Source organism: Vombatus ursinus, unplaced genomic scaffold (genome assembly GCF_900497805.2).
Source record: "Vombatus ursinus unplaced genomic scaffold, bare-nosed wombat genome assembly UNPS02005264.1, whole genome shotgun sequence".
Classification (NCBI taxonomy): Eukaryota; Metazoa; Chordata; class Mammalia; order Diprotodontia; family Vombatidae; genus Vombatus; species Vombatus ursinus.
This window is the reverse complement of record NW_020945042.1, coordinates 44,007-56,245: the sequence shown is the minus strand read 5'-3', so window position 1 is coordinate 56,245 and position 12,239 is coordinate 44,007. Positions and strand designations below refer to the sequence as shown.

Genomic DNA, 12,239 nt, shown 5'->3' with positions numbered 1-12,239 from the left:
AAGGAAAATATGAAGTCATACAAAATTGATTGTTTAGTTTTGTTTACAGGGACTACAGATTCTCATGGACTGGGAAACTAGCTGTAGAGCAAATTCTTAGCTTAGTCACTCTTTGACAATCAAAATGTCATCTTAATTCAGAGGATAATTCACCATGAATCTTTATTGGAGAAAGAGGAGGAGAGGGAGTATGAGTATGAGGGCTTAAAGGGAAACTTGGTGAAGGGCGAGCGATTCCCTGCTCTTAGTTTCTTTTAAACCATGAGATCAGTGTGGTTTCCAACAAGCCCAAGATTCTATGGGTCCATCATATGCTGTCAACACACCCTTCCCTCCTCCAGGAGAATGAGGTAGGTTTGGCTTACCGACATGCTTCCAGACTTATCCAGAACTAAGCACAGGACCCTTTCTCGGATCTGTTTCAATGAGAAGCTGGGCTGGGGTGGCTGTGCTTCTGTCATGGGAGTGGAAGTCTTGTAGTCTTGGGAATCTTGGATCACTTCCCACGTGCTCCTGAGGTCGCACTTCCGGTTGTGAGCATTTGGAGCTTCTTTGTTATGATTCTTTTCTGTACAAAATTCAACCACCTGAAAAAGCCCAATTCCATGACAAATATGAAAACTATAAATCAGGGCTTCCTAACCTGGGTCTATGAACTAGATTTTGAAAAGACAATTTTTATGCCTTTTTAAATACAATTGGTTTTGTTTGTCATCCTGAGTATTTTATTTTATGAATTTAAAACTTGATTATGAGAAGAGTTCCAAAAGCTTCACTAGAGTACTGAGGGGTCCATGACACAGAAAGGGTGAAGAATCACTTTTGTAAACCATTAATACAATAAATACAGCTAGTAATCCAATGATGATTTAGGGGGGAAAAGCAACTCATTTGAAAAACTCAACACTCCTGGAATTCTAGCCCCTTCCACTGTCTTGGCCAAGTCATTTAACCTTTGTTTCCTCACCTGCATAGTGAAGACATTGAACTAGATAAGTAGATCTTGGGATTCTTTTCTACTAAAATATTGTTGAGGACTCTTCCTCTAAGACGTTGTGTTTATGTTTGTTTTACCTATTTACATTTACCACATTAGAAAGTAAATGCCTTAGTATTATTATGAAATAGTTTAGACCTGGAAGACCCCCCCCCCCAAAAAAAAAGGTCTCAGGGACTACAGGCTGAGTGTGCTTGAACCAACTCTAATTAGCTGTCAAGAGCCAATAGTTGAATTTTCAGTATGAGCATTTATACCTCAGAAATCAGCAAATACTACAAATCATGGCTAGGTTTATTGTTTCACTGATTATCTAGGAGTGACAAACAGGCAGCCCATGTGCTTGGAAAACAGGTAGGGAAATATTCAAAATAAATAAAAACCAACAAAATATGGATAAGATTACATTTTAAAACCAAGTTGTTATACAGGTAAAGGGATCCTTCTGTATGAATCAGTGGGCTTATTTCTATTTCAGTTTGACACACTGATGTAGACTTAAAAAAGTGAAGGAGATAATGTTAAAAATGCAGTTAACACTTAAAAATGTGTCTTGTGTGTAGTTTTTTTTTTCAGAGAGCCAGTTGTTAAACATTTACCAGCATACTTTTTCCCACATTGTTCCTCAGTCCACAAATTCAGAAATGGACTATGTGATTTCCAGATTCCCTTCCACCTAGACTCTTCTCTAAGTCTAGAATTCTGACGTGTGTGTGTGTGTGTGTGTGTGTGTGTGTGTGTGTGTGTGTGTATGTGGGTGTATGTTTTTAGGCAATTGAGGTTAAGTGACTTGCCCAGGGTCACACAGCTAGTAAGTGTCAAGTGTTTGGTCTGAGGCTGGATTTGAACTCAGGTCCTCCTGACTTCAGGGCTGGTGCTCTATCCACTGCGCCACCTAGCAGCCCCCTAGAATTCTGAGTTTGATTTGAGTATGAGCACTTACAAAGGAAAGAGACAATGACTGAAAGCTAGCAGGGGCTCCTGAAGAACCAGTCATGTCAGACTTTGATTCCATTTGTTACCAGCTCACTAGCCAGATAGATCATGGCAACATCTTAGGCAGCTGGATTTCAGAAAAATGTTTGGCTAAGTTTCTTTGGGAAATGTTGAAATGTAGAAAGAATAATAATGTAGCTAGAGGTTCAGCCCTGGTTGAATGATTCCAGAAGTGGTGAATAATGTAGTAATACAAAGGTGTCAATATGGCAGGCTACATGTAGTGGAATGCCACAGGGATATTCTCCTGCTCCTGTTCTATTATATTTTTTTAATCAGTGACTTGGATGAAGTCATAAAGAGTATCTGTGTCTGAAAATCAGATGTTTGTGAAACTGGGTGGGGTAGTGAATACATTGAATGGCAGTATGGAGATCCCCCGAAACCTCAATAGGCAGGAACAGAGAGTGAGGTAAATCCCGTAAGATCAGGAGAAGTGGAGTCCTTTGCTTGGGTTCAAATATCACAAGTACAGAATGGGGAGATGTGTCTAGAAAGGAATGGTTGAAGAGAATAAAAGGAAGCATTTATCAAGTGCCTGCTAGGTGCAAACTTCGGTGCTGAACACCTTATAATTATTACCTCATTTGATCCTCATAGCAACTTTGGGAGGTAAGTGTTGCTATTATCCCCATTTTACATATAAGGAAACTGAGGCAGGCAGAGGATAAATGACTTGTTCAGGGTCACCTAGCCAGGAAGTGCCTGAGGCTGGATTTGAGCTCAGGTCTTTCTGAACTCCAGGCCCAGCGTTTATCCACTCCACTACCTTGCTGTCTCAATGAGAAAAAAATCCTACTGCATGTGTTATTTAGTTGTTTCAGTCATGTCTGACTCTTCCTGACCCCATATGGGGTAATATTGGCAAAGATACTGGTGTGGTTTGTTATTTCCTTCTCCAGCTCATTTTACAGATGAGGAAATGGAGGCAAACAAGATTATGTAACTTGCCCAGAGTCACACAGCAACTAAGTGTCTGAGGTCAGATTTGAACGCAGGCAAGTGAGTCTTCCTGACTCTAGGCCCAGCCCTCTGTGTGCTATGGTACCACGCATTTGCCCTCATGGTTATAGGGAACTGCAAAGTCAGCATTAGGAATCCAGAAGAGAGGCACCATACTCATGGAGAGAGTGTTGGGTTTCTATGCAGAGGTCCTGAGTTTGAATTCTGACTCTGCCACTTGCTACTACGTGATATGAGTCACCCAATCTCACTTAACCTTACTGTTCTTTATATTTAACATCAAGATAGATAATTTGGTCATGATCACTTCTCAAAAGCATGTAAGTTGAAAGAAAAGAACCAATTTAGGAACATGTCTTTATGTATGTGTATACATGTATACGCACATACATGCATGTCATATATATGTGTATATATATATATATGTGTATACACACACACACACACACACACATATATATATGTAAAACAGAAAGTTAAACATTAAAAAAGAGCTATTGAGGCTATCCTGATTCCTCCACTCCACCTTACTTCCAAGAAAGCATTCCCCCTCAAAGCCTCAAATTTGATTTTTTTATTTTAGGGTTTTAGAGGGTATTTTGAGTAATTTCGAGATCCTAAATTCAAAGAGAATGGCCCAGAGTACATGTGTGGGACAGTGGCGTTATGAGAGGATTGGCGTAGTGAAAGTGCCATTCCCTTCTGTTCTCTTCTTTATCCTCAGCCTTCCCTTTTAGAGAAGTAATGGCTCACTAAGGGGCTGCCTCAGTTCATCTGGGCAGATGTTCTGATAGGGGATGTAATGGAAAGAGTGCTGAGCTAGCAGTGGGAACATACACCACTCACTTCATTTCTCCAATTCTGTTTCCCCATGTATGATATAGGAATGACAGTTATGGCAAATGAGGTCATTATAAGCATCAAATAAGAAGGTAGAGGCAAAGTGTTTTGCAGACTTTAATACTAATAAATGCTGTTCTTAGGGTTAGAATAGACACTCTGTCTTCTGTTTACAAATTTCAGAACCAATGATCTAAAATTCTAAATACTTACAGAATCGATGCTTTGCATGAACATGATGGAGGCTTTCTCATTCTGAACTTTATCAGGTACAAATAAACATTCTTTTTTAGGTTTTCCCGTTTTGGGATCTGATCTGCATGTTCCGAATGAACAGCTGCCTCCAGAACATGAATATGCCCTATTTATACCAGTGATAGCTTCAGAACATCTGAAAACATATTAGGATTAGGATTAGATTTTAAAAACATCAACTCATTTAAAACCACCCCAACCTATGTGTGTCCCTCATGTTATCACATTAATTTTTTCTTCATCACAGAGAGTATGTATCAAGCAACCCATTTAGGCAGCAAAGTCTCAGTCAGCAAGACACATTCTATTTGGCAGAGAACTCCTGCAGGGAATTTCAGGTGGGCTTCTTGGAATATCCTAATGCTAGCCTGTCTGCAGGGAGTACCAGGTCAGGTTTACTGGTATCCCTGACTGGGACACAGGGATGGACTCCAGGCTCCTTACTGTCACCTTCATGGGAATTAAGAGGGAATCCTCCTCACTTTTGGCAGCTATAGTAGCTATTCAGTGTTGTTATTGCCACTAAGTTGTGGGGCAGCTAAGGCTCTTCATTTCTATTCCTAAAAATCCAATTTGCTTTCCATTGATCTTTTTCATAAGGTTTATTCATTAGATGAAAAGTGCTCAACAGAGCATCTCTCAGAGCTCTCTGGCCCAGCCAAGCATGTAGAGGAAATAAGGGCACTGCAAAGACTGGTGTCCCTCTCAATTACCTTGCATTTACTTCACATCTTTTTTTTTGTATATAAATATGTATATGTATATGTACATAAGTATATGTATATAAGTACATGTTATTTCCCCCAAGGTCTTTGAGAGCCGAGACTTTCACTTTTCCCTTTGTATCCCCAGCACCTAGGACAGCACCCAGAACATACCAGGTGTTTCATCAATGCTTGTGGATTGACTGATGCTAAACCTTCTGTGAACCCAACAGGGAGAACAATGTAGGTTTCCTGCAAAGACAGGAAGAGAACAGTAGCCTGCACAAGGAAGGATACTGGCATTTTCCCTCCTTGAGAGTTGTAATTGTATTTAAGCACTGAGAAGTAATAGAATGTTGCTTGTGCTTCCTCCTAAAATCATTCAATACCCTGAGGAAATAGACTGATTGTGTATGAGGAGAAAGAGGAAAAGGACCAGGTAGGTCCTTTGGGGCAGTGAGGGTGTGGTATTCTAACATTTGGGGGGTTTCTACTATCTCTGTCAATGTGTACTGCTGATGTCCCGAGGAGGCAGCAGGGACATGTGCTAGGTCTATCTCTCTAAGGGTGGCTTATATCTGAGGCCTTGTTTGCAAGTCTCTCTGTGTTCTGGACATACATAGCAATACCAAAGAGTTGGTCTGTGATGATTTTGTGTCTCAGATTCAGAAAAATTTCTGTGCTTTCATGTAACTGCCTCTGCTTTGAAGTATGCTGGGGTAGGAACCTGTCACATATTATATAAAAAAGGTTATAATGAAATTGATGATACACACAACATTGTTGCAGACTATAGATAAAAAAACTCAATAACCAAAATATTTTAAAAATTAACTCAAGAAAAGACAATTTCAATCTGATGTGGTTCACAAAAAAGTGAAAGGAAGATAATCATACTTCACTGGTACATATTTTCCACCAGACTGGTAGAAACGCTCCTCTTCGTTGTACTCCTCAAACACTCCCCACCGTAAATGGGCCCATTCATGAACTAAAATTCTACCTGTGGAAATATATTTGAAATGCAAAAGTATAATTACTTCTACAATTCAATGGTTCTGTGAGTATTCCCTCAGATCTATGTGGGTATTCCTTTCATCAATGCAGATCTCACCCTAGTCATGCTTTCTTCTCCTGTGCAATTCTTATTCATGGTCTTCCACAGATCAATTGTAGATAATTTACCTAGTATATGGAGGTCTTTCTCCTAGAGCTTTTATATTTCATGACTACCAGTGTGCTATTCAGAATAGCTAGGTGGTACAGTAGATAGAGTGCTGTGTCTGGAGTCAGGAAGTTCCAAGTTCAAATCTGGCCTCACACCTTTACTAGCTGCGTGACCCTGGGCAAGTCTTTTAACCTTTGCCTCATTTCCCTCAGCTGTAAATGGAGAGCCTAAGAGCACCTACTTTTCAAGGTTGTTGTGGGGAACAAAGGAGATGATATTTGTAAAGCATTTAGCACAATGCCTGGCACATAATCATTCATTCATTCATTCGTTCCTTCCTTCCTTCCCTATTATCCCTTACTCTTACTTAAATAATTGGATAGATCTATGATCTCATTAATTCAGTTGTAGTCATCAGTGGTGAAGATTTCAGTTCATCCATGTCTGATCATCTTATGTGTCTCTGGTCCATATGCCCCACATGAGTCTATCAGAGGGAGCCTAACTAACACTCTGAGGGAGTGGATGTTTTCATAGATTTGACATTGTATAGATACCAGTAGGCTACCCCTCTGTTTTCCTACACTCAGAACATTCTACATGGTGTCAGTGTTTTCAGTCCCTTGGGTATTTTGTGTTCTGTGTTGGCCCCTGGTACATTTATTACATTTAATACTAGTAGTCCTCCATGCCTAGAATATCCTCCTTCCTTATTTTTGCTTTTCAAAATCTTTATCTTCCTTTAAGGTTCAGCTCAAGCATTCTTCTCCCTGGTTGCTAATCCTCTCCCTTTCCTCACATTACTCTGTATTATACTTTTCCAGGGACATGTTGACTAGCAATGTGTTGTAGTGGGATGAATATTGGTTCAGAACCAGCTACTTATGTAACCTTGGACATGCCACTTGATGTCCCTGGGCCTTAGTTTCCTCATATGCTAAATGAAATGATTGGATTAGGGGAATGGCTGAACAAGTTGTGGTATATGAATGTAATGGAATACTTTTGTGCTATAAACAATGATGAGCAGGCAGACTTCAGAAAAACTTGGAAAGGCTTGTATGGACCGATGCTGAGTGAAGTGAGTAGAACCAGATGAACACTGTACACAGTAACAGCCATTGTGTTAACTTTGATAGACTTAGCCCTTCTCAGCAATGCAAGGATCTAAGAAATCTCCAAAAGTCTCATGATGGAAAATATTATCCACATCCGGAGAAAGAACTACGGAGTTTGAATGCAGATCGAAGCATACCATTTGCTCCTCTTTTTTTCTTCTATTTTGTTTTGTTTCCTCTTTCTTGTAGTTCCTCCTATTGGTTCTAATTCTTCCTTACAATGTGACTAATGTGAAAATATGTTTAATAGGAATGTATATGTAGAGCCTATATCAGGTTGCACACCATCTTGAGAAGGGAGGGGGGAGAAAAATTTGAAACTCAAAAGCTTACGGAACTAATTGTTGATAACTAAAAATAAATTAATAAAAAATAAAAAAATAAACAATGAACAATCTAAAAAATAAATAAAATAATCTGAATCAAAGGAAGAGTCCTTATGATCCAAAAAAAAGAAATGATTGGACTAGATTGCCTCTAAGGTCCCTTCTAGCTCTAAATCTACAATACCATGAGCCTGTATCTGTCCGTGTCACTCCCTGGTAGACTAGGATGACATTCAGACCACTGAATCTGATCTTTAAGGCCTTCCAGATTCTGACTCCACCTTCCCTCTTTCCTATGACTTCCCTTTGTGCCCTTTCTCTTCCAGTTAAATGGAATAATCCGCAGTTCTCAGAGTTCAGCATGTAATCTCCTGTCTCTAGATATTTGCCAAGCCCCGCCCCATTCCTAGTACTTCCTTCTTATCACCTGCCTTTCAGAACCCTTATCTTCATTCACATTTCAATTTCAGTACCACCTCTTCTGGGAAGTCGTCCTTGATCCCACCACCTATTAGTCCACACTCAGTCTCTTTTGCAATAGTCCTAAAGCTCATTGGCTGACCTCTCTTGTTCGCTCTTTACTCCTTGCTCTGTTTTCTAATTCTCTGTGTCCATCTTGTATCCTTCCAGTACACTGTGGGCTACCTGAGGGTAGAGAATGTTTTATTTTTATCTTTGTATCTTCTATACCTTATGCAGTACCTCACATATGGTAGGTACTTAGTAATATTTGTTGGATTTATTAAAAATCAAATTAGTCCTGTTTGACTCCTATCATTTTAATAACTAGTTATACTTAGATGCCTAAATCCATATGGAGAAATTTTAGATTCTTATGTTCATATTGGGTGTTACACTGATTCATAAAATTTTGATGTGAGAAATACTTTAATTGGATATGTTCTCTAGATGACTGGTCTCTAAGGTAGATGCCCAGACCCCAGGGCAGCTAAGACAGTAGCACAAGAGGTGATCCTCAGTGTTCTAAGGTGGTCCCTCTTCTCCCTCTGTACTATTTCACTTGGTGATCCATCAGACTCCCAAATTTAATTACCATCTGTTTGCTGATGATTCTCAAATGAACCAATTCTGCCCTAATCTCTCTACTGACCTCCAGTCTCACATCTTCAACTGCCTTTCCGACATCTTGAACTGATATGCAGTAGACTTTAACTCAATGTATCCAAAACTGAATTCATTATCTTTTCCCTCATACTCTCTCTTCTTCTTCCTATTATTGTAGAGAGCAATACTGTCCTCCGAGTCCATCAGGCTCACAACCTAGGTGTCATCCAGGATTTGTCCCTCTGTCTTACTCCCAACATACAACCTATTTCCAAGACACACTGATTTCATCTTTGCAGCATCTCTTGAATATGGCCCCTTCTCTCATCTGATGCTTTCAGCACTCTGGTGCAGGCCCCTTATCACCTCATACCTTGACTATTGTAATAGCCTACTGGTGGGTCTACCTGACTCAAATCTCTCCTCAGCCCGATACAACCTCCATTCAGCCACTAAAATGATTTTCCTGTAGCACAGTTCTGATCATGTCACCATTCACGCCCTGTACCTTTCCCTCCAAGCCCTCCAAAAAACTCCAGTGGCTTCCTATCACCCCCAGGATCAAATACAAAATCCTTTGTTTGGTATTCAAAGCCCTTCATAACCTAGCCCCCCCTTACCTTTCCAATCTTCTTATGCTTTACTCCCCAACACATACTGTTCAGTCTAGTGACACTGGCCTTCTGGCTGTTCAACCAACAAGACTCTCTATCTCTTGACTCCAGGCATTTTCTCTGCCTTTTCCCTGTGCTTGGAATGTTCTCCCTTTTCTGCTCTGACTAATGACCTCTCCCTGGCTTCCTTCAAGTCCCAAATAAAATTTTATCTTTTACAGGAAGTCTTTCCCAAACCCTCCTAATTCTTTTGCTTTCCCTCTCTTAATTATTGCTTATTTATCCTATATATAACTTGTTTGTGCTTATTTACTATATATCTTCCCCATTAGATTCTAAGCTTCTTGAGAGCAGGGACTCTTTTTTATATCCCCAGTGCCTTAGCGTGGTTCCTAGGACATAGTAGACATTTAATAAGACCGACCAGAAAGAGCTGGGACCTGACCCTAAGTGGTACAGAATCAGTCAACCTGAGGGTGAGGAGATAGGCCACATCCCACCCTTTTTGCTATAGTTGTATTTCCAACACAACTGTACCTACCTAATCTCCCAAAACTCCCCCATTCTACACTCTCTCTCTCTCTGCTGTTCAAGCTCTCAGCCTTCACTTTGTTGAGCGGGGTGTCAAAACCCTTTAAGCAGTCATAAGCTAAACTAACTACACTACCCACATCAGTTGTCCAGACATCATTGGAAAAATTGTGCCCAAATCCTAATCCCCCCTCCATTTGGGCATAATGCCCAGTGAGTAAGAACCCCACTTCCCCCCTTTCCTTTTTCGGTGGTGCAAAGCCCACATAGGATGAGTGGGGATTGGTCAATCGTATTTTGGCTTGAATATCTTTGTTACATTAGCTTTTCTCCCAAACCAACTTGTCTTTGAAATTCTCCTATTCTTTCTCAGAGATATCAGCATATCCATGTATGCAGTCAGTTGCCATATATTGTTAGTTCTATCTCCACATCTGTCCCCTTCTCTCTACTAACACTGCTGACACTCTGATTCAGACCTTCATCACCTCATATCTAGATTCTTGCAATAATAGTCTTCTGGTAAGTCTCCTGCCTAGCCTTTGACTTCTCCCACTCCAAATGATCCTCCACAAACTCTCAGTGATCTTCCTAAAGTGCAGGTCTGACTATGTCATTCCCATACTCAATAAACTCTAGTGTCTCCCTATTCACTCTAGGATCAAATAGAGATTAATTCTTCTCATCCTTTAAAAATGTCTATTTTATGTAAGTTTTTGAGTGTACATAATTTCTGCAGTTAATTTGCAGTTAAGTACATATCTGCATGTTGAGAGTTATGCTCAAAATTTTTTTATTGATGGGGAGGACAGTCAAAAAACTTCAGAGACCACTGGTCTAAAACATTTCCAAAGGAGAAGTAAAATACTGCTACACACATTTTTAGATGAAAAGAAGGAATGCCCTTGCAATCTTTTTGTCTAATCTGTATTTTCAAATCAAGAGAATCATATTCTGTATATATTGTGAAACCTAAGTTATGAAATATGCTGCAGATATGATGCAATACTATACCTGGTGGTCCATACGCCTCCAACTTTTTCCCCGATATGATGTCGGGAGTTAAATGAATTCTCTCTCCCATCTCTCCACACTGTCCAAACTGGTCAGTTCGTGGAACATCATTGCCTGGGGGATTAGGGACTTCAATGAGGATGTCTGCCTAGAAATATTTTTAAAGTTTTTTTTGTTATGTAGAGCTTAAACAAAACTTGCAATGTTTGGATTGAAAGATTCTGAAAAAATTTTCATTATCAAAGACTTGCATTTAAAAAATTAGGTCACACATAACCTAATGTTTAATAAAGATGTTATTTAATAAAAATAATTCTTAATAAAAAGGAGAGTTTGATGATCTTACATTTTTGTAGGTCTCAAGTTTTGGTGGCTCATAGTCTGGTTTTGTCTGCCATGTCTTAGGAATCAAGATGGATACTCCTTTGAAGTAAAATCTTTTTTCTGTGGCCTCATACAAGTAAGTTGAAGCCTCTGACACCATGTCCTGTGTGGAAAGAAGAAATCCATTAGGAAATCTGACAGCTGACGGAGGGATAAACAACAATCATTTAACTTCACAAAGAAAATTGCTAATAAAAAAAGACCATAGCATTTTAATCAAGTGAAAATGGAGAAATGAGGACATGCTTGTACTGTTCAGTCTGACTTACACTATCACCTCTTTAGTGTCCTGGTCATGCACGCTGTTTAAGAAGAGGCCAGAGTACACACATCCCTCCTCATGGATCCCAAGTACCCTGGAAAGCATTCCAATCTAAGCTTGTCCTGCCCTGTATTTCTTTAAGTTAAACACATACTGGTATAGTATGTATGGAAATCTGAGAATCAAGTGTGTACCATGACAATGTAAGGGTTTTATTAAAAATTGTAGTCAAGGCAGTTTTCAGATGAAGAAATTAAAGCTATCTATAGTCACATGAAAAAATGCTCTACATCAGTATTGGTTAAAGAAATGCAAATCAAAACAACTCTGAGGTACCACATCACAACTATCAGATTGGCTAACATGACAAAACAGGAAAATGAGAAATGCTGGAGAAGATGTGGGAAAATTGGAACATTAATGCATTGTTGGTGGAGTTGTGAACTGATCCAACCATTTTGGAGAGCAATTTGCCCAAAGGGCTATAAAAATGTGCATACCCTTTGACCCAGCAATAGCACTTCTAAAGCTGTATCCCAAAGAGATAATAAAAACTGGAAAAGGATCCACATGTACAAAAATATTTATAGCAACTCTATATGTGGTGGCAAAGAATTGGAAATTGAGAGGATGCCCATCTATTGGGGAATGGCTGAACCAGTTGTGGTATATGAATGTAATAGAATACTATTGTGCTATAAGAAATGATGAGTGGACTTCAGAAAAACTTGGAAAGACTTGTATGGACTTATATGGACTGACGCTGTGTGAAGTGAGCAGAACCAGGAGAACACTGTACACAGTAACAGCCATGTTGTGTGATGACTAACTTTGATAGACTTAGCTCTTCTCACCCATACAAGGATCTAAGACATTTCCAAAGGTGTCATGATGGAAAATGCTATCCACATCCAGAGAAAGAACTATGAAGTCTGAATGCAGATCGAAGCATACTATTTGCTCTTTTTTCTTTCTTCTGTTTTGTTTTGTTTCTTCTTCCTT

At 39.5% G+C, this 12,239-nt stretch overlaps 1 protein-coding gene across 1 annotated transcript in view; it reads right to left on the bottom strand.

The window, feature by feature from the left end:
• The window catches only part of LOC114030707 (calcium-activated chloride channel regulator 1-like), a 36,418-nt gene that overhangs the window by 18,367 nt on the left and 5,812 nt on the right, over positions 1–12,239 (bottom strand). Inside the window, 5 exon segments of the mRNA XM_027845575.1 lie at positions 366–587; positions 4,010–4,187; positions 5,653–5,758; positions 10,592–10,739; positions 10,938–11,078. Coding sequence (XP_027701376.1) covers positions 366–587; positions 4,010–4,187; positions 5,653–5,758; positions 10,592–10,739; positions 10,938–11,078 — 795 coding nt within the window.